The sequence below is a fragment of the Clupea harengus genome, chromosome 13, assembly GCF_900700415.2.
Source record: "Clupea harengus chromosome 13, Ch_v2.0.2, whole genome shotgun sequence".
Classification (NCBI taxonomy): domain Eukaryota; kingdom Metazoa; phylum Chordata; class Actinopteri; order Clupeiformes; family Clupeidae; genus Clupea; species Clupea harengus.
Window position 1 is genome coordinate 11,159,762 of NC_045164.1, and position 21,052 is coordinate 11,180,813.

Below are 21,052 nucleotides of genomic sequence, written 5' to 3' on the forward strand. Positions count from 1 at the left end.
ATATATGCAGCTACTTACCGGAGTTTGGTTGAAGTGAGTGACGTGACTACGAGACTCTGTCAAAGCCGACAACTGTTTAGCTACATATGGAAAGTGATATTTAATGACGAACCGAACGTGACTTGTCCCCTCATGTTATTAAATTGTATTGTTTAGCTGCTAGCTAGTCTAGATACTGATCTAAGATTCTAGAGCTCTGCTGACTGCCTCAGAAGATTCCTGCGCTACATATGAAAACTGATATTTAATGACGAACAGAAGTAACGGCACCCATTAAAGCTGTTTTGATTAAATACTAGTGGTGATTGTAGCATTTGACCCACGATCACTTTATTTATTCCAGGAAAGAGTCAGCTCTCGTGACAGTCGATGTTATCTGCCAGTAGGTAACATAGTTAGCTACTAGCTATCTTTAAGCTTGCTACTAGTATTAAGTGTTGAGCACTCCACAGTAAACAACAGTAATTTCAGTCACAAAGTTCATTTTATTGAATTTGTTCATCATTCTTACAGTTGGAACTTGCAATTGCGAACGTGACTTGTCCTCTCATGTTATTAAATTGTATTGTTTAGCTGCTAGCTAGTCTACTACTGATCTAAGATTCTAGAGCTCCGCTGACTGCCTCAGAAGATTCCTGCGCTAGCAAGAAGCCTTTGCCTGCTACCTGTTGTAGCTAGCAGTGTAAAAAGCAGTGAAAACACCCGGACCATGGAATAAATTACATTAAAACATTGAAGTCAACTTTGAAAACTCAGCAGCAAGAGCTAGCTTCAACAGTTAGCAAGCAAAGGCTTCTTGCTAGCGCAGGAATCTAAAGCTAGCTAGTAGCTAGATATGTTACCTACTGGCATAACAGCGACTATGTCACGAGAACTGACTCTTTTTCCAGGAGTAAATAAAGTGGTCGTGGGTCAAATGCTACAATCACCACTAGTATTTATTCAAAACGTGTTTAATGGGTACCGTTACTTCGGTTCGTCGTTAAATATCAGTCTTCACCATGCAAAGACATATGTAGCTACTTAATGGAGTTTGGTAAACGGTTTGTCGTGAATATGACTCTCCTGCTGTCAAAGCAAGACCAATCAGAAAAGAGCCCGTCCTCCTTTGGTTCCCGCCCACACACTGCCAAAACCGCCCACACACTGCCAAAAGTCATACTTTCGAGCGAGCAGATAAAATTTTCGCGAGAGCGTATGATAAATTCGAGCGAGCAGACCAAGTTTTCGTGAGAGAGTATGTCAGTCTCTGCGCTCGCAGTTGTTGAATTTCCTCTCGCGGCTGCTAAAATTGAGTGCGCAGAAGAAATTCACGCTTGCGAAAACCTGAAATTCACTCTAATAGACGTTTCCTCGCATGTGTGAGTTTTGGCACTAAACTGACGCCATAGCCCCTGGTCTGATCATTACAGACATGTACCGCTTTAAATGTATGTTTTGCACCATATGTGAGGTCCTATATGTCCTTGAATGTCGACATGTGTGTGTGTCAGGGCACTGCTAAGAATTATGAACCCCCCTGTGTCCATTCATTTTGGACACTGGCATATTTTCAAATAGTAAATCTAATTAAAGTGATTTGAATAACGCTATGATGTGTTAAGCAAGCCTGTCTTGTTTGATTGGTTGTGAAATGTCAGACTGGGGCAGTGGCAAAGCATTGCCGTGTCAGGAACAAGACCAACAGACACAGCTATACTGCCTGTGATATTAGTCTCATAAATCCTGTATGATGGGCTGTTTAAGTGTCTTTTAATTTTTTCTATTAATGTGATATTTGTTGGCAATTCAAAAACATGAATACAGTTTTACAGTCTGACTATTTGGTACATCTAAGCCAGAGGCAAAGATTATCTTTGTGGAACCGGCCCCTGAACTGCAGGTGGCGGTATTTACACATGAAATCTTTGAAACTTCACTTGTGTTCCGAAATAGATCGAAGAAGTAGGAAAACAAGGAACGTGAACGCGCCGAAAAGACATCAGCTGTTTGGAGGACCCAACCACTTGTTAATTCGTGGTGTGAAGTGTGATGCTTGTCTTTTTAATAAATTATATTACATTATTAGTTAATGGTAATAACATAATTAATTATATTTAACATAGTTAAGACACGACAAAAGTCATGAAAGGAAACCAATAATCTGGGTCTGTGAACGACTCTGGATGGCAAGTTAAGACTATGGAAGACAGTTTTGAGAACACCAATGACCACGATATTTCTGAAAGCAAGATGGGGCCATCAGATGACGATAACACGGACGACGAGGTTTGTCAGCACCCTCTAAAGTTTGTTTACTTTTCCAACTGTTCTTCACCCTAAAGTTGAGGGTAACCTAACGTTGGCGCTCCACAGGTAGACTGCACAGCTAACGTTAACGTTAGCTAGTTAGCTATCTGGTATGGGTTGTAGAGGTTATAACGTTAACTTACTGTCACTGTAATGAAAGACCTTTTGCAAGTCATCTACTCAGGCGAATTTAGTTCGAGCTAACATTTCAGGAATATGAAAACTAGATAAAACTTTACTCGCAACCAGTAACGAGAGCCGACCAATGTTTCTTCTTTTTAGAAGTTGCTTGGACACGAACAAAATGAACAAACTACTAACATTTAGCTAACGTGAGCAGGCTTTACGCCACTACCTTCTCTGCTAGCATAGCTAGATAGTCATCACTTCTGCAGGTCGAATCAGATCATAAAGTGTTTCTATGCTTTATTTCTAGCGTGCACTACCTCTGAGGGACTTCTATCCATATATTCGTTGTTCCCTTTGCAACGGCTTCCTCGTTGATGCCACCACCATAACAGAATGTTTACACACATGTGAGTTGCTTACCTTGTTTTTACCCTTGTATTGCTCTTTTGATAATTTAAACAATACAACAATACAAATCCATTTGGCTTTCTCACCTTTTGAGCTTCTGATGTCAGTGTAACTGTGACGCATACAGACTAATTTTCCTGAATTTGTCACAAGGGTTCCTTTTGCAAAACACTATCAACATGATTTGGCCACCTTGCCTTTTGACCTTTTGAGGCCCAAACACCTGTGATACACACAGACTTGACATCCTTCATATGTCACAAGGCTTCTTATCGCAAAACACCATCGACATGATTTTATATACAGTAGATTTAAAAAAAAAAAACTAATGATCAAGTAAATCTGTTTGACTGCTTGACCTTTTTAGGTCCAAATACCTGTGATGCACACAGACTGACATCCTTGTCACAAGGCTTCATTTAGTAAAACACCATTGAATATTGAATGTTAAGACCTATTTTCCAGTCGCCTAGCTGAATTTGGGTATCTACCAATACCAATTATTAACATTATTATCATTGTTGTTGGTATTATATGAGGTTGCATGAGGCTGCAGTTAACCACACAGCACTTCTTATTAAAAGAGCAAAAATATATACAAAAATCCATTACATTTAAATGTATTCCAAAGCAATTTTTTGAAGCAATTTAGTTTGAATTAAAAATGATCTACCATTCCTGGCCTTACTTAACCAATATTCTACTCACATAAAAAACACTTAGGAAAGGACTTTTATTTTGATCTCCATGCAAGACGAACAGTTGAATGCAACAATATACCTTACCTTTCATGACAAGTTCAAACAGTAATATGCAATTAGTTAATTTACCTTTCAGTGAGATAACAGTTATAGATCCAGGTCACTTTTGTTTTTTTGGAGTTGGCTATTAGGTTTATAGATGAAGATTAACCATCAAGTAGTTACATTCTTATAATGATTAAGTAACCATATCTGATGTGGATTGGTGAAATCTAGATAGATAGATGGATACTTTATTAATCCCGAGGGATCTAACCAATACTCGATCCATGTAATAATGTCAGTATTACGGCGATACCAATCCATGGATTGGATCGGTACCTCACTACTGTTCAGCTGTATTTAAATGATGTTTGAGGATTATTGGTAAAACTGTGTTGTCAAAACTTGTGTCTGTTTTCAGTTTGCAAGAGCTGCATTGTGAAATTCTTCTTCTACAGCAACAGATGTCCAAACTGTGCAATTGTTGTGCACCAGACACAGCCACTGTATAATATCAGGTAGGCATATTCACTAATACTGTTAATGTGGCACATGATACAAATACAGACACAGCCACTATATAATATCAGGTAGGCATATTCACTAATACTGTTAATGTGGCACATGATACAAATATAATTTTTTTATGTTTTGAATCATTTGAAAAACCCTCTCAACAACCTTATCTGAATATTTATCATTTGATGTTGGGGTCAGCTTCATACGTTTGTGATGTTTTTTTTTGATGATTATCAGTTGAAATGCACATAATTAGACCTCATTGTGAGGTCCCTCATGGTGCGTCTTTGTTTGTGACCATAATTCACCATCATTCTCCCTTTCCTCTGTATTCCCTCAGGCCAGATAGACAGCTGCAAGATATTGTTTACAAGATGGTACCCCATCTGGAAAAACGTATGTTTTTTAGCACTAGAAACTATTGAGAGATTATTTTTGAGTACCATATTTTAAGTGATTCCTATTTATGTTTGTTATTGATTGTATTTTCATACGATAGACGAAAGAAAATGCCTGATTGACTTCTACAAAGAAAGAGGACTGGAGGTTCCTAAAACAGGTGAGACTGACCTGTTTTTGTTGTTCATTTTTGGTCAATTATAAAAGCTTGTGAATGCTTGACGTGGAATCCATCTTTGTAGCTGCGGTCCAATCTGTAGCCCAAACCAAGGCTCAGAAAGCACAGAAAGACCCTCTGCCCCAGTCTGTGTTCACCCTCCCCCCTGAGCTGGATGTCTCGCTGGTGTTGGAGTTTGTGGGGTCAGTGCAGTTCCTCCTCTCGTGCACACAGATCTATTGTTGTCTATCCTAGTTTGAGTTATTCAAGTAACTCAGTAAGTAGTTTAGTACATTTTGTTTGGAGGGAGCTGTCAGTTTGATTGATAATACAAATGAATCTACTTTTAGATATCTACTTTTAATCAATTTATGATGACTGCTGCCATGACTACTTACATACATTCCTACAGATGATATTTCCTTTTCCTTACACATTCTTTGAATGTGCAAAATCCTAGTCTAGCAAACAATTAGTTAGTGAGCTTATTAGTAAAGTTTTGGTGATGAATTGGTTTGTTTTATGTTCCTGCTAGATGAATATTAGCACTAGACATTCATTTTAGACTATTTGACTGTATTATGAAGCAGTAAGTGCAATTTCCATCACTAGGTGGATTTGCATAGTATTTTAAATTACAGACTTGAAAATAAGTGGTTTAGTTTTAGTATTGTTGCAGTTGAATTCAAATGATTAAGTTTGGCATGTAATGACATTTATGTGTATGTATTAAAATGATTTGCCTGGATGGGCATGCTTTTCTTAACAGGGCAGAGGAAGGCATTGGGAATTACAAGGTACAAATACTTGAGTATTTCTGCAACTAACTCAAAACTACTGAACAAAGTAGGGAGACTCATGTACAGCAGTGGCATCTAACAGTGTTGAAATTGTGTTGAAATGTTGGATTAATGTCATTATTTACAGAAATGGTTTAAAGGAAATGATTGCTTCTAGTCCATTTGTTTGAGCATTGTCATGGTGACTTATGTGCTAGACATGACCTACCGCCCCTGATGATTGTAATCCTAATACTTTTACAAAGGTGCATTGCAGTGTAAAGCATCGTCATGAGTGTGTATGTGGTTGTGATGAGAATATTATGTTATGCTCAGCCCCTGGAGAGGAAATACGTGCGTGTGTCGGGGGAGGCTACCATCCGTCACGTGGAGCTCTTCATCAGGCGGAAGATGGAGCTGGCACAGAGCTGTCAGGTACAGGAGTCTCCTCTCTGCCTCTCATAGACTGCGTACACACACGCACACGCACACCCACACACACACACACACACACACACACAGACAGACACACTCACACGCACGCACACACTCACACACACACACACACATCCAAAAACACACATCTACACACTCCACTTTCCACCCGTAAACACACTTGGGCTTAGATGCTTCAGTGCACATTATAATGAAGTCCAGGATTAGGTTATCAGAGAGACCATAGGCAGTGGTTCTCTCTCAAGAGAAACTTAGTTTGTATTCATGGTGTGTGTGTGTGTCTGTGTGTGTCTGTGTGTGTCTGTGTGTCTGTGTGTGTGTGTGTGGGTGTGTGTGTGTGTGTGTGTGTGTGTGTGTGTGTGTGTGTGTGTGTGTGTGTGTGTGTGTGTGTGTGTGTGTGTGTGTGTGTGTGTGTGTGTGTGTGCGCACTTCCCAAGCAGGTGCCGTTCCCTTGGGTCTCTGTAGTCTTTGTTGCATAGCTACTGATTCAGCAGGGTACATACTCTGCTATTAATACACTGTGTTACTGGCTGTTGTTAGTGTTACCCCAAAGTTGGCTCAACCCAGTTTTAGGGAAAGCAACTTCTATGGCATTTTTTATAAAAGCTTTTTTAATGTTACAATAGCCTTCAGGAGCAACTGTTCAAGTTAATGAGAGCTGTAGTGAACACACAGCAGATAATAAAGGATTTGATATGTTGATTACTGAACAGTACTCAGACCTCCAGTAAATTGTATATGCGCTTACTCTCATGGTCATTCATCACTTGAATGCTAAGTTAGACTTTCATGCATAGGCCCAAGATCAGTATGGGTAACTATGCTGTTCTTTCATGCATAGGCCCAAGATCAGTATGGGTAACTATGTTGTTCTTTCATGCATAGGCCCAAGATTAGTATGGGTAACTTTGTTGTTCTTTCATGCATAGGCCCAAGATGAGTAACTATGTTGTTCTTTCATGCATAGGCCCAAGATCAGTATGGGTAACTATGTTGTTCTTTCATGCATAGGCCCAAGATGAGTAACTATGTTGTTCTTTCATGCATAGGCCCAAGATGAGTAACTATGTTGTTCTTTCATGCATAGGCCCAAGATCAGTATGGGTAACTATGTTGAGGAAGATTGTTTTGCTTCTCTTCTAGATTCTCATGCATAATTAAAGGTTGGGATGGAGAGTGGCAACTGGTGACTGTGTGTCTGGTGTCCGCCTGAGCCGAACAATAACATTAATGTAGGCCCGTGCCTTGTGCGCTACTGCCTTTGTGTCCTTCAATAATTTATGAGTTGTCTGTCTGTCAGGAGATGCAGGCGTGATTTAAGAGGAGTGGGAACCCATGGGTGTCTGTTCGCTGAGAAGAACCTTCATTTATATCAAGGCTTGCAGAAAACCTCAGCCCTTTGCCTAGAAATGAGTTGGACGTGCAGTCTCTGCTTTTAAAGGCATACCACAGATATTGGATAGATGAATGTGCACCGATAATCTTAATAATAAAGAATTTACTCATTAATAGCGGTGTATTTTCAAGATGTTTTTTTTAATCATCTTTAAGTGTAGGACAGAGCAGCTATCACTTTAATTTGCAGTCCTTCAAGGTTCGTCTCTCTCTCCCCCCCCCACCCCCCACCTACGGCAGTGTTAACCAGCTGACTCTATTATATGACTGTTCTATTGGGTTTTGGTTTTGATGCAAGTTCAAACGCCTGTGCTCCCCCATCATTTTAAGTGCCTCACAGCAGAGGTCTTTTAGAAGATACTGCTAGCCATACTGTACATGACCAAAGGTCATGATTAGCATAGAAACCCTGTGGGAAAAACATGGCTTCATATTACTCACGTTGCTTTAGAATGCTGTGCATAGAGTGGGTAACAGAATCATTGTTACTCAGGGTATTCTTACAGTCTGTTTTTGTGTCTGTGACCCATAAAACCTGCAGGAGTTTTCTGCTATCAGCAGATTAGTGTGGTCCCATTTTGGTGGTCCTGTTTCCAATGGCTATGTAGCATGAACTGTGTGCTGGGCTTGTGAAGTGTGCTATATTTTACTGAAAACCCGAATGCAATGAATTTAAGGCTACAATTTGAGGCATTCGTGTGCTTTAATATGTTTTTGAATCAGGCTTCAGGTTTTGATTGTTCTTTTGAATCATGAGCTCTAAAAATTGTGATTTGAGCCCAGAGAATTCCCAGCGTCTAAAGTGGGGTGACCAGATTGGATGTAACAACCAGTTTTCCTCTATGCGTTCTTTAAGAGGACAGTTTCTTTACAATGACAGTTACGATATGTTTAACCATTGTAGAAATTAACCTAGGAAACTGGAAAAAATACAGATCATCATTGAATCAGACACATTTTAAAAAGCGATTAATCAATAAAACAATATTTTTGCACGCCCCCTAGTGGGCAAGTTGCATGTAAGATGGTCAAACCTGTATGGGAGACCAAAGCTTATTCCTGGCTGATCTGGTCAGAGGGGGGCACGCAAGATGAGGAGTGGTGGGGTGAAGAGAGGAGAGCAGAGCAGAGCAGAGCAGTGGGTGAGCCACGAGAGGGCAGGGAAGGTGTCTGCATGGTGGGAGATGGCAGGAAAGCGGGCAAAAGAGTGAGGAGGGGAAAGTGCTCGAAGACAGGGAGTTGTAAAAACCTATAGATGATTGTGTGTGCGTGTGTCTGTGTGCATGCATGCGTGTTTGTCTTAGTAAGGGAGCTAAGTGTGTTTACTCAGTGGGAGGCTTGGGGGATGAGAGCTTAAAACACAGATATAGTAACACAGTAGGAACCCGCATAGCTGTTGTCAAGGTGTTAAATACAAAACAATTAAGTCTTTCTGCATGAGTGACTGACTTTGTGCTATAGGTATGGAGAGGATTTATACATGAATGATATATATATATACACACACACACACACACACACACACACACACACACTAACATATATATATGTACATTCACTTTCAGTTTACCCAACAAATTAATACTTTCAGGTTTGGTTTGAACTCCATGTTTTTTTGGGGTTATTTTAGTTGTGGCCAGGTAGGGCATGATTGCCCTCGGTGGTGAAAGGGTGTTCCCAGAATATGAACAGAGCCCATGCAGCACTCTTTTGTTAAATGAGGATTAAGCATTAATCATGATGAAATACTATGACTGGTTATGGCCTTTTAATGGCTCATTAGCTGGCTCAATTACTCCCCCTCTTCATTAGACAGCATCAAAATAACCCTTCACACACACACACACACACACACACACACACACACACACACACACACACACACACACACACACACACACACACACACACACACACACACACACACACACAAACAAGCAAGCATAACACCCATGTCAGTCCTCATGCTTTTGCCTCCCGCTGGCACGCGTATCAATTCCCCCAATTAGAGGTTTATGCCCTCGGCTCCGACAGCCCTCCTTAGCCTAGCCCTCAGCTCCTGGCTGCAGAGTAATATAAAAGAGCATGTGTGTCCCTGTATTGTGAGAGTGTGTGTGCACGCATGCGTCTGTGTAAGTGTGTGTATGTGCGTGTGTATGTGCACGCATGCGTCTGTGTAACGTGTGTGTGTGCGTGTCTGAAGAGCTGTGCTGTCATGTCTCCCTGCAGGTGGACGTGGTGTGTGGAGAGCAGCTCCTGGAACGCTGCCGGTCCCTCAGGGAAGTCTGCAGCAGCGTGGGACAGAGCGCCCTGCAGGTGACTGACAAACACAGACACTCAGGCCCTGATTACAGGCCTCCCTAGGTTTTACACTTCTGCTGAAATAAGACGGTAAACCACAATAAAACTGAATCTGTTCAAACACCAGAGGGCAGAAGAGGGCAGAGTTGTTATCTCGATCACTGGAAATTTGTTATCTTGATTTGGAAAGAGGATAAAGAGAAATAGCAACCTGGCCGTTACAGACCTACTGCTGCCTGGGTAGATTGGTTTGTTATCATATGTGGTCCTTTTTCAGGGTACATATGGAGAAAGACTGCCCTTCAGCTGACTTAGACAGGGATGCAGGCACAGACCTCTTTAACTTTGTCACATGACTTTCACAGAGCTAGATGAATATTACAATTCTAGGCATGGGGACTGTGGTTTAAATGCTTAAGGCCCCGTCACACCATGACGTTCTGGTCAACGTTCTATGATGTTAGAGGAAACGTTGATAATCGTCCATGGTCGCTGGAATTGCGCCAGAAGAGCTTTGTGTGAAAGCTGGTGAACGCTGTAATCGTCGGTAATCGTCGGTGATCGGAGGAGAACGCTGGTCCAAAAAAAAAGTTTTGAACATGCACAAAAGTTCTCATGGAGATCAGCGTTCTTCAACGTTTCATTTAAACGCTGGAGAACTTTCGTGGAACGTTTTAATAACTTTGCACGCGTTTGGCTATCATAGTCAGTCGTTGGGTAGGGTAGACTGAGTACAGTTGATGCACCCGAAATAATTTATGTGCGCAGCAATCCTGAGACGTGATTTTTAGTTTGGACATGCCTACTAACGTCCTCTTTGATCCAGGGAAATTTGAGCACCTAACCCATCTCTCGTAGGAAGATATCGGCGAAAGTTTTTTGCACCAAGGGAAGATCTTGATTTTATCATGTCCCTTCTACAATTAATATGTTATTAACCATACGTGATCAACAAACGCAACTTACACCATTGCAAACGTTATTCTGTGCGCTATACATCTACATATTCAATGCTATCATGTCATGCAATGTCATTGCATAATCTAGCGAAAAGCGGAGTGGAGGGTATATGCTTGCTTGAGCCAGCATGAAGTAGATGTAGCCTACTGAACTTGAACATAGCTGAGCACTGTTATAGCTGGTGCTGTTCCATGGCAGATGGATATGATATGAAGACTCTTGTGACATGGACAATGTGTGTGGATGTGTTGATGTTTTCTAATAATAAACATTGAGAAACACAAATTCAGTGTCAAATTTAAATCATTTATTTTAATAACATAAAACCCCAGGAATAACGCCCGTTATTTCGTAAATCACAGTAATAATAACAGTAAATCTTCGTCCGAAGACATTGCTAGTGAAAGAGGCTTTGTATTCTTCTTACTTTCAGCAGCATTTATCATCTTCTTACTTGCAGCAGCGCTAGTAGCAGAAGCCCCCCTCACACCTTTTCGTGGTCTTGGCGGCATGATGTTCACTGTTCAGATCAACTGAATCCACTATGATTTTCCAGCGTTTTATACCCGTTTGACCATAAAACCCACACGCCAGCAAAACGCTTTTCTGTCATTATTCACACGTAAATTACACTCTTAACACGCTCTTCTAAGGTTGACTTATCGTTTGTCGCGCTGGAGTGACACGTCAGCACACGTTTGTCGCGGACCAGTGACACGTCACTTGGTCGGTGTTACACACTCCTCATGCGTCAGTCCCACGCTAGTCATGTGTCAGTCCTACGCAATTATTTCGTTAGTAACACGCCAGATGTGTCCACATCGCCCTAGAACGCTCGAAATTGAACGATTAGAAAGTTCAGAGAACGTTGACCAGAACGTCATGGTGTGACGGGGCCTTTACCAAATAGAGCAGTCCCTTTTGTCAACACTGAACAGTCGAGTCACATTCGGTCCTGCCAGACTACCTGACCTGACATTGGATATGTTAACCGCAAAAAAAACAGTTTTCTTAGCTCAAGATACTTTTGATACCTTGAAACGGCACGAAAGAATACAACACTTGGCTTCTCTGGACTTCTGAGGTTCAGTAAGATTAGTCTGTGCGTGCTTGTGATCCTGTTTCAGGCCTAAACATTGCAGGTTCTAAACATTGCAATAGGGCAAAGAATTTTGGCACAGTTTAGATAAGTTAAAAAGTAAAAGATAGATAAGTGGCATTTTTTTTTCATATCTAAAATGATCATGCTTCTTCTGAGGAATAAACCATATTAATACCGTAGAGCTGTTTGCAGTTCTCACAATAAGTATTCTCTCACACAAAAACATTATACAACACCTTGCATGGCGTTGAGAGTCTGTCTTGCTCTATGATTTGCAACGGTATGCATAATGGAGGCATCATTCAGCTATTGTCTTTCAAGAATTTTTCATGAATTGAAATGTCTTTCATTTCGTTTATGTATAATCCTGATTACAAACAGACAAACAAACCGCAACAAAAGCATAATCTCCATGGTGATCATCATAACCTCCATATCAGTCTCTCTTCCTGCACCTTTTTACCCAGGGACAGAAAATAAAATCTCTCACATCAGGTGTGAAACAGTGCTTCTGTTTCTATTAATCTATGGTTTCAGCATATTCCAAATGAATTGCACATCCAAGGATGTGGGAAAATATATGAAAAGAGAGACGACCTAAAGCCATTTTCTAAAGAGGGCAGGAAGCTGTTTTCTAGGGAGGGCAGTGCCGGTAGCTTTTGTTCCTTTTGTTGGTCCCTTGAGCATCTTAATTCAGACGGAAAGCGACCATGTCTTTGCAGCCTATGACTCAGCGTCACTGTTAAATAGGATTTTTCAGTCCGCTGCTTGTCTCTCCTCATTCATACGAATAAGACCGGCTTTACTTGCTGCCAATTTCATGTTCAGCCACAATTCATTTTTTTTTCTCTTCTTTGGATTAGTGTGACATTTTGAGTACTGTGTGGTGCTCCCGGTGGCTGGCTGATGGTTCAGTCCAGAGTCTTTTGTTTGGAGTGTGTGTGTGTTTATGAGCTGTGCTCAGCTAGTCTCAGCCATGACGTCAGTGTCCTCCTGTGGGAGAGCCAGAGGCTAGGCTCAGAGGTGTGTTTCCTAGCGACAAAAGGAATCAACCATCTGCTTTCAAATCGCCTTCAAGTCCTTTGTGTGGATCTGAGGTGAGGGACTGAACCTGAGGTAACGTTTCTGCTCCGAGGCAAGGCAAGTTTATTTATATGGCACATTTCATATACCGAGGCAATTCAATGTGCTTTACATTGATAAAATCAAAAGGAACATCCAAAGGAAAAATATAGACAAAGTGCTTAGGAGTAAAAAAACAATAAAATATAATAATATTTCAAAATGTAGTTGGAAGTAGCCCCACCTGTGTGTGTTTACCTCTTTCAGAACACCAAATAGAGAACCATAGAGCAAAATCCCGTATAGAACCCTTGATAGCACCTGCACTAGAGCCCGATAGAGCCGTTGTCAGAGAAAATGAGCTTATCCTGAGAATAAAGCCTAATAATAGGCCCACCCATCAGGGTTCTGTACTGTTTGACAGACACTGACCTAATAAAAATGACCTAGAATGATTGAAATAAATAACACTAAAGCTAAATAAAAACAAAACTAAAATGAGTGAATTTCTCAAAATAAAAATAAATTACTTACAAAAACCAAACTGTTAGACTAAATACAAATAAAAACCGATGAAAATATGTCTGTGCATGCATGTAGGGAGAGGGTGTCGTATTGTAGACTCGGGGCTCAACCAGCTGACATGAGTCCATGTTTATATCTTTTATGGTGCATTGTGAGGTTGCTGAATTGCAACCAACTGAATACCCCCTCCCTTTCCAAGTGTGTGTAGGAGAACCTACAGTGGCCATCAAGTGCTAGAAAAACATGAAAGGCCCTCTCTAGAGCCAGTGTTTTGGTTTAGCCCTTCTAGGCTACTGTAGGAACATGAATGTGCAACGTGGTGGACTCCCTATGTAGATGTGAAGGGCTCATTCTAAGCTAACGATAGCTAATAATAATTATGAACACTATATTCAAATAGATCTCCCTAAACCCTACACACTGTGCCTTTTAAACTTATCAGAAATGTATTCTGGGCCTAAATAAAACCAGTGAATTATAGAAAAGTAGCAGCACTTTAAAATCTCTTCTCTAACTAAGTGGAAGCCAGTGTAAAGATTTTAGAACTAGAGCAATGTGCTCTGTTCTATTGGCCCTAGATAGAACTCTAGCTGCAGCATTCTGAATGAGCTGCACTGTTAAATGATCTGTTTGGGAAAGATAAGAGACCATTACAGTAGTCCATCCTACTGGAGATAAAAGCATGGATGAGCTTCTCATGGTCTTTCTGGGACACCAAACCCCCTTGATTCTAGCTATATTTTTAAGATGATAGAAGACTATATTGGTGATGCTTTGATATGGCTGGTGAAGGTGAGAGCTAAGTCTAATAGAACCTTCAAGACTTTGGACTTAGTCACAGTCTTTGGTTTTCAGAGCCTGAAAATCGAGGTGTCTGCTACAAATGATCTTCTCTTTGTTACCAAACACAGGTATCTTGGATTTGTCCTTATTGAACTGAATACAATTTTTGACATATCGACACAGATTGCTAAATTAACTTCTATTCCAGCACATGACAGTTCTATGCAATAGAGGAGTCTGACAAGTCTGTTTATGTTATGAAGGATTTGTTACACTTTATTTGAGTGTTAACTGCATATTCCACCAAGGGAAGATCAGCAATTATATTATATTGGGGCGTGATGGGCTACGTTTACACTGAGGTGGCATGGTATGGGCGGGTTTGAAGACAATACTGCTGGGCTATCAGCCTGATATGTTTTTTGTTGACGCGGCTTGAGGCCCGAGGCCACTGGCCCCAGTTAGTCTGAAGATAGCCGTGGCTCGCACTGGCCCGAAACATGGCTAGTGAGTCTATTGGGCTGTAGTCATCTGGTGAGAGAGACAGATATATCTGTGTATCATCTGCATAACTATGGTAACCAATGTTGCTGTTCTGAATTGTCCCAAAGGCAGCATATAGAGATTGAGCAGAAGAGGTCCAAGAACTGATCGCTGGGGGATTCAGTATGTCATAGCCACCCTATCAGGTTCATAACTACCAATGGTGGAAGTAACTCCGGTCTTCTAAATAAGATCTGAACCAATTAAGGACTGCTCCGGAAACTCCTACCCAATTTTCCAACATGTCCAGCAGTATTCTGTGATCTACAGCGTCAAATGCAGCACTGCAAAACCAGAACTGATAAATGAATCCGTATTAAGCTGTAAATCATTTAACACTTTTAAAAGAGCCATTTCAGTACTGTGGTGAGGTCGGAGCCTGATTTAAATTTTTTTTCAAAAATTACCATTTGAGTTCCAAATATTGCTTAATTGATTGAAAAAAACTTGGGATGCGCAAGTGCATCTTAACTAAATAATTAATTTGACCACATACACTTGCAATGTGTGGTTAGTTTGTCACATGCTTTTCTTTTTATTACATTATTTCTTTGTCAGGCTAAGTGTGTGCATGTACGTGTGACTGGAAGTTTCCTTCATTTAATGAGCTGTAAAAACAGCTGTCATGTACCCTCTTTACTGGAAATGAACCCCGATTTGAGTAATATATACTGTGTATATATATATATATATATATATATATATATATATACAGTATATATATGACATTCTGCAGAACCTAACCCTAATATCGCCTAATATAGGTTCCTTTTTTTGTCTCTGAAAGGACGGATTGCTGGTTCTTCACTTCGGAATTGTGCTATCAGACTAAATGGAGGATGAAGGGGCTGTAACCTGCGGTCACTGTGAAATTCAACTAACCTCAGAAAGTAAAGCTGCAAGGTGGCAATGCACGACACAAAGCCTCGGCAGCTCTATGCAATGCCACTCTCTCACAGTGGCTTTTTTTGGTTCGTTCTGTAAACTTCCTCTTCTTCAACGCCAGCATACGTGCTCTTGCACAACCCACCACTACTGTCATGGAAGGGCTCTCAGGTGGGTCTGGTCTATGTTGCTGTTGCTACTGTAAACGAAAGGGCTCAAATCCAGTACCACTGTGCACAGACAGCGTGAAGGAAACAAGTGCTTTAGGTCTTCCTGCTGATGGCATGATGTATTTTGTAAAGGTGACCTGTGTGTATGAATACGTTTGGTGAAGGGCTGCTTATCTGTTATCAAGGGCTTGGATGTTAATCAGCATTTTTTTTGTGAGAGTGGAAGGATATAGCTGAGTTTAAAATCAGCAGGTCCCTCTCTGGATTGTTGTGGGTGGGAGGGACCTCATAAGAAATGGTTTAATTTTTGACCATTTAAAGAAAGCAGCTTTAACTTCTTGCCATTAAGTGCTGTTATTTTTTATTCTTTATTATTTCCAAAATTGAATGCTGTTTTGTCCTCTGATTTATCTACAATGCTCTTCTGTTTTCAATCAATTGCTGTGAATCTGTCTTTACCCTCAAATATGAATCCAAAAATAAGTCCTATTTGCAATATTTCAAATGCATACAGAGATGTGGTTATTTTTTCAACTGTGTGATTAGCTTTTGTATTTACACTGTGACTGATTTTCCACTACAGAGTTCACTTTGCATTCTTGTAACAACATTAAAAGCACTGAATGCTTTTCACTTTTAGATGTCATTGAATTTGTCACCAACTCCATCATGTTTTCTGTTGTGATTTGGATGGATGTTTGCAGCTTTAAATATCATTTGTGGGCTATTGAGCTCTAATGGTTCCTTTGGGTGGAGGCATCCTCAGCCAACCTCTGTACTCTATGTGAAAGCCCACTGGCACATTCACCTCGAAGGGTAATTACCCTTATTTAGTGTGTGGAGGGTTATCCTCTTAGAGCCAGGCTGGTGGATGAGTCACTTCCAGAGATGTTTCTATCTTAAGGCCTTTCGAGTCGGACCGGAATAGGGCTGAGCTCACTTCTTGCCATCACAGGAGAGGAAGTGTGAAAACAGGAATAGAAAAGAGATGTGAAGAGAGAGGTGAGGCGTGACTGAAAAGAGAGGGAGAGTTAAAGACAGTAGATGCCTAACCTCTGAGGATTCTGCCTGTGGATGAAAAGGGTATCCATGGTAATGGCCACACGGTCCCAGGAGATTGCTTATCTGCCTACGTGCAGAGCTCAAATTGAAGCAGTCCCTTTGACTGCTGTTTGTCTGGCAGTTTGCATCAATTTGGTTGTAAAGATTTCTTCAACCAGCAGTGCAGTGCCTGTTTTTCAGACAGACCTTCCACCTCATATACAGGAATGAAACGGATAAAGGCAGAGAAAGTATGGCAATGTACAATGAATTGCCAGATGTGGAGAAGACTACAATTATTTTGTTGAGGTCATTGCATCATCTCTTATAAAGGTCAATTGAGACAAAGCTGTGTGTCAATGGCAGACCCTCCAGCTTTTGTCTGGATCTGCATTGGTTTGCTGTGTAGAGAGAGGAACCAATCATATCTTTAGCAACCTCATCCACGGTTCCCACGTTCATGGAAATCCTGGAAAAGTCATGTCATTTTAAAGTCCCATTTTCCAGGCCTGGGAAAGTCATGTCATTCAGTACGGTCATTGAATGATTTGGAAAAGTCATGAAATTTGTGCAACGTGATAAGAGATTCTACTTGAGTTGACTTAGTCTAACTAGTGTAATAGAAAAGTAATGGAAAAGATTGTTGTTCAATTTTCTTTCAGTAATTAGGCCCCATCTGTGCTGTGTAGAGTATATGGTGTACTTGTGCTTGTGAAGGGTCATGGAGATTTCATTAGGTTCTTGAAAAAACATGTAAAGTTGAAATGTCAATGAAAATGGGTGGGCTGCCTGGAGATGATGGGCTGTGGCTAGCAGATCGTATGGGTTCATTTGAATGAAAGGGGCACCCATTCACTAGGATGAGGACCATTTCAAATCCAGGAATTGCAGAGCTTCTCTGGTTGAACCAAACAATGAAGCTGTATAGAACCCTACTGTCAATGTCCACTGCCACACCCATAAAGATAGTGTGCACCCCTAACTCCCAAATAACCACAGCACTTGTAACATTTTAAACCAGGACATCTAAAACAAAGACAAATGATATCTAGATTAGTTTTTTATTGTTGAAGTTGAGTAGCTCAGAGGTCGATGAAAACCAAGAACTCTTGAACTGATATCAACAAACTCCTGATTTAAACACAGAACCTGAAATTTAGCCATTTAAATTCCATGTTTACATCTGAAATCTTTTGATGCGCTGAAAAACAACTTTCATGGTTGGATTATGTAACCGATTGTCTAGATCTAAGACTGACACCCACACAGAACCACAAACACTTACAGACATAAAAGCTATCTTTCCTTAGCTCTGAAATGAACATGAACATTCAAGGTGACGAAAGCACTTATTGTAAACATGTACACAGCTACTGGCAGTGTATTGTGATACATCACATTTTTACATTAAAAGCAGTATTCTGGGTTGCTGTGATGTATTCAAAGGACATTTTTACTTTTACTTTTCCTGTATAGGCTAAGTGCTTGTGGACATGAGCGTGAAAAGTATAGGCCTATTCTGAATAAAACTTGCAAGTTTCACAGCAGTGAGTAAGGATACTGTTGGTCTAGTTAGAATTTACATCAACCGTGTCACTCTTTTCTACCTTCTTGGTCACAATGGTCTCCTCGATGATTTCCTCGAACATCTCCCGCTGTGCAGCCATTTTGGACTTGGCCTGACTCTCCTCTTCCTTCTCTTTCTTAGGGTTTCGGGTGGAGCTGGTGTAAGGGCGGGTATGATAGGCGTAGTTTAGGCTGGGCCCATGGTTCATCGTGGAGTACGTCATGCCTGTGCCAAAGTGTGTCTCTTCACCTTCCAGAAGTTTCCTTTGTTTTTGTGGGAAGGAACAAGGAAGACACTTTAAAGGCAAAATACGTGACATTCTCTTTATCCATTTCTGTTTAAAGCAAACTAGCCCTATTTCCATATAGTTCTTGTTCCCCTGAAACTTATTACAGAACTGAACTGTTTCTTTGTTTTTCAATCATGTTTAATAAATGCATGCTGTTTTCACATCGGTAAACATGTTTACAAGAGTAGATATTGCACACCACTCGGAGAGTGAAAATGCACTTAAAATTAGCACAGTTCGGTGAAGAGGAAAGCCCTGAGATACCTGTATGCTGCAATTTCAATGTCCAAGGCCATCTTAACATTCAGCAAGTCCTGATACTCCCTAAGGTGACGCGCCATCTCGTTCTTTGCACTTCTAAGCTCATTTTCAAGATGCCCAATCGTTTCCTGTTAAGAACAATCAGTCGATTAAAATCAAACTTTTAAATTAGCCTACACACCGCACAATGTGACACGGCCACCATGACAGAACACGCAAACACAACAGACAGCATTTCTCATTCTTTAAGCATGCATCCCTGTCCGAACACCAAGCGGGATGTAGGTTAATCAGATTAATCGCCGTAACATGATGCCCAGACTACGAAAGAGAGCAAACCCTATCACATCAGTTGAAGGTTGACATTCTATGCAGCTTTTATCTGCAGATCATTGGCGACAGTCATGAACAGACGTGGTAATACTCTAGGAGAAATAACTTTCATACGAGTGCAGTGCCACAGAAGAGCCACAACGACCTTGCTAATTGTCTTTGAGCAATCCTCTTTCATCAAGTAGTCGTGTGGGTGGACTAAGCCACCCCGGGTCGCGTGTTCCGAGTTCAGCACCATGGACAGTGCGCCGACTCGTCTCTTCTGTGGGTTTTCTATTAAAAATACTAGTTTATGTGATTTTACACATTTATGCATTACACAAGCTATATAATCCAGATATATTATATTTGTATTATAGAGGAAAATCACAGAGGCTTTAGTTTGAATGAAGCATTCAGAGTCGTCCCACCTGATATCCAGCTATGTCGATATTTTGTGCATCCTCCATCTCACGAATCTGACGTTCCAGTGATTCGTTGGTTCCCCTCAGAGTTTCAATTTCAATTGTCTTGGACTGTAATTGTCTTCTGTAATCACTGATCTCCTCTCTACTCGCTCTCATAGCTTCGTTGGTTCTTGTAGCCTGCTCATTTAGATTGGCGAACTTTGTCTTGTACCATTCTTCTGCAGAGTGGAGATTCTTTGAAGCCATGGATTCATACTGGCCTCGTATCTCCTTCAGTGCAGAGGTGAGATCGGGTTTAGATACTTCGACCTCGACAGACACCTGGGCAGCGTGCATCATAGTCGTTAGCTCTGTCACCTCTTCATCATGTACCTTCCTAAGGAAATTGATCTCATCCAGAAGGGACTCGACTTTCCTCTCAAGGTCCAAGCGAACCAGAGTTGCATCGTCCACGTCTTTCTTGTACAGCCTGAGCGTCTGTTCGGCCTCTTCTCTTGCCCTTATATCGTCCTCATATTTGGCTCGGAGCTTCTGCAAGTCGTCTTCGATATTATCCCGTTGTATGAGAATATGAGACTTCTCGGTGTTGAGATCATCTATCTGGCTGCGCAGATCCCGGATCTCTTGTAGATACAGATCCGCCATGCGCGACGGTTCGTTATGCCTCTGGCGCAGAGTGACCAACTCCGTCTCCAACACTTTGTTTTGCTGCTCCAGCGTGCGCACTTTATCGATGAACATTGCAAATCGGTCATTAAGACCCTGTAGTTGCTCTTTCTCATTTGTTCGTATGATTTTAAGCTCATTGGTGATCACTGACGTCTGAGTTAGATCAACACTGTCGCTGGGAACCGGAGAGAATGAAGACGAGCGCCCCGACCTTCTGTAACCCAGTGAGGACGTACGGGAGACGGGCTGCGACCTAAAGCCACTGGAAGTCATGGAACTTCGTGCGGTAGAGGCTGAAAAACGGGGACCTTCCCCGAACATTTTCCTGTATGATGAAGAAACGTAGTGATCAGAGCCGTAATTCATTTTGGCGAATAGTTGAGGAACACTAAATTCGGCTCTGCTGACGTTTATATAGCCCAAGCTGGACCAGTTGGACTGTCCCAAACAATAATCTCATTAGCACAGTATCTTAAAAATAATTGTAATATAATACCAACCTTGACGTTAGTTCTCAATGTATTCAAACATGCCGAAAGAAAAGCATGAACCTAGTTATCTGATAGTCTAACCTTGCTTTAAGGCAATTGAAGTAAAGGGTTTGCCACGAAATAAATCCAGATGGAACGGTCCGTTTGATGTAGGCTTACTTGCAACATATCTCTCTCTTTTCAAAAAAGCCTATAGGCTACCCGGGAAAAGGTGGGGTGATGAATATTAAAAAGGAAAGGAAATAATAACAACCACTATAGTCTAGCATAGCCAACTTTATTTTGGCTGTGTAACAAAGGTAACCCGGGCTGCTTAAATTGTATTGGCAATCACGTGGATACGCGTTAGTTGTACCTTTTTATTTACTACCCATTTAACAAGTTGTTCA

The 21,052-nt window shown here is 41.1% G+C and overlaps 2 protein-coding genes across 2 annotated transcripts; one reads left to right on the forward strand and one right to left on the reverse strand.

The window, feature by feature from the left end:
* Nucleotides 1-1,945: 1,945 nt before the first annotated feature.
* On the forward strand, nucleotides 1,946-16,244 carry pcgf6 (polycomb group ring finger 6). The gene is made up of 10 exons (XM_012840410.3): nucleotides 1,946-2,268; nucleotides 2,726-2,825; nucleotides 3,991-4,087; nucleotides 4,429-4,484; nucleotides 4,588-4,647; nucleotides 4,730-4,847; nucleotides 5,414-5,441; nucleotides 5,760-5,858; nucleotides 9,504-9,590; nucleotides 15,338-16,244. Exons 1-10 carry the CDS (start codon nucleotides 2,182-2,184, stop codon nucleotides 15,380-15,382), a joined length of 777 nt encoding a protein of 258 aa, XP_012695864.1. The 5' UTR covers nucleotides 1,946-2,181; the 3' UTR covers nucleotides 15,383-16,244.
* Nucleotides 16,245-17,832: 1,588 nt separating this feature from the next.
* Nucleotides 17,833-20,605, reverse strand: inaa (internexin neuronal intermediate filament protein, alpha a). Its single transcript, XM_012840407.3, has 3 exons — nucleotides 19,507-20,605; nucleotides 18,767-18,891; nucleotides 17,833-18,476 (listed from the first exon to the last, which is right to left on the reverse strand). The coding sequence occupies exons 1-3, from the start codon at nucleotides 20,536-20,538 to the stop codon at nucleotides 18,215-18,217; spliced, it is 1,419 nt and encodes a 472-aa protein (XP_012695861.1). The 5' UTR covers nucleotides 20,539-20,605; the 3' UTR covers nucleotides 17,833-18,214.
* Nucleotides 20,606-21,052: the final 447 nt, after the last annotated feature.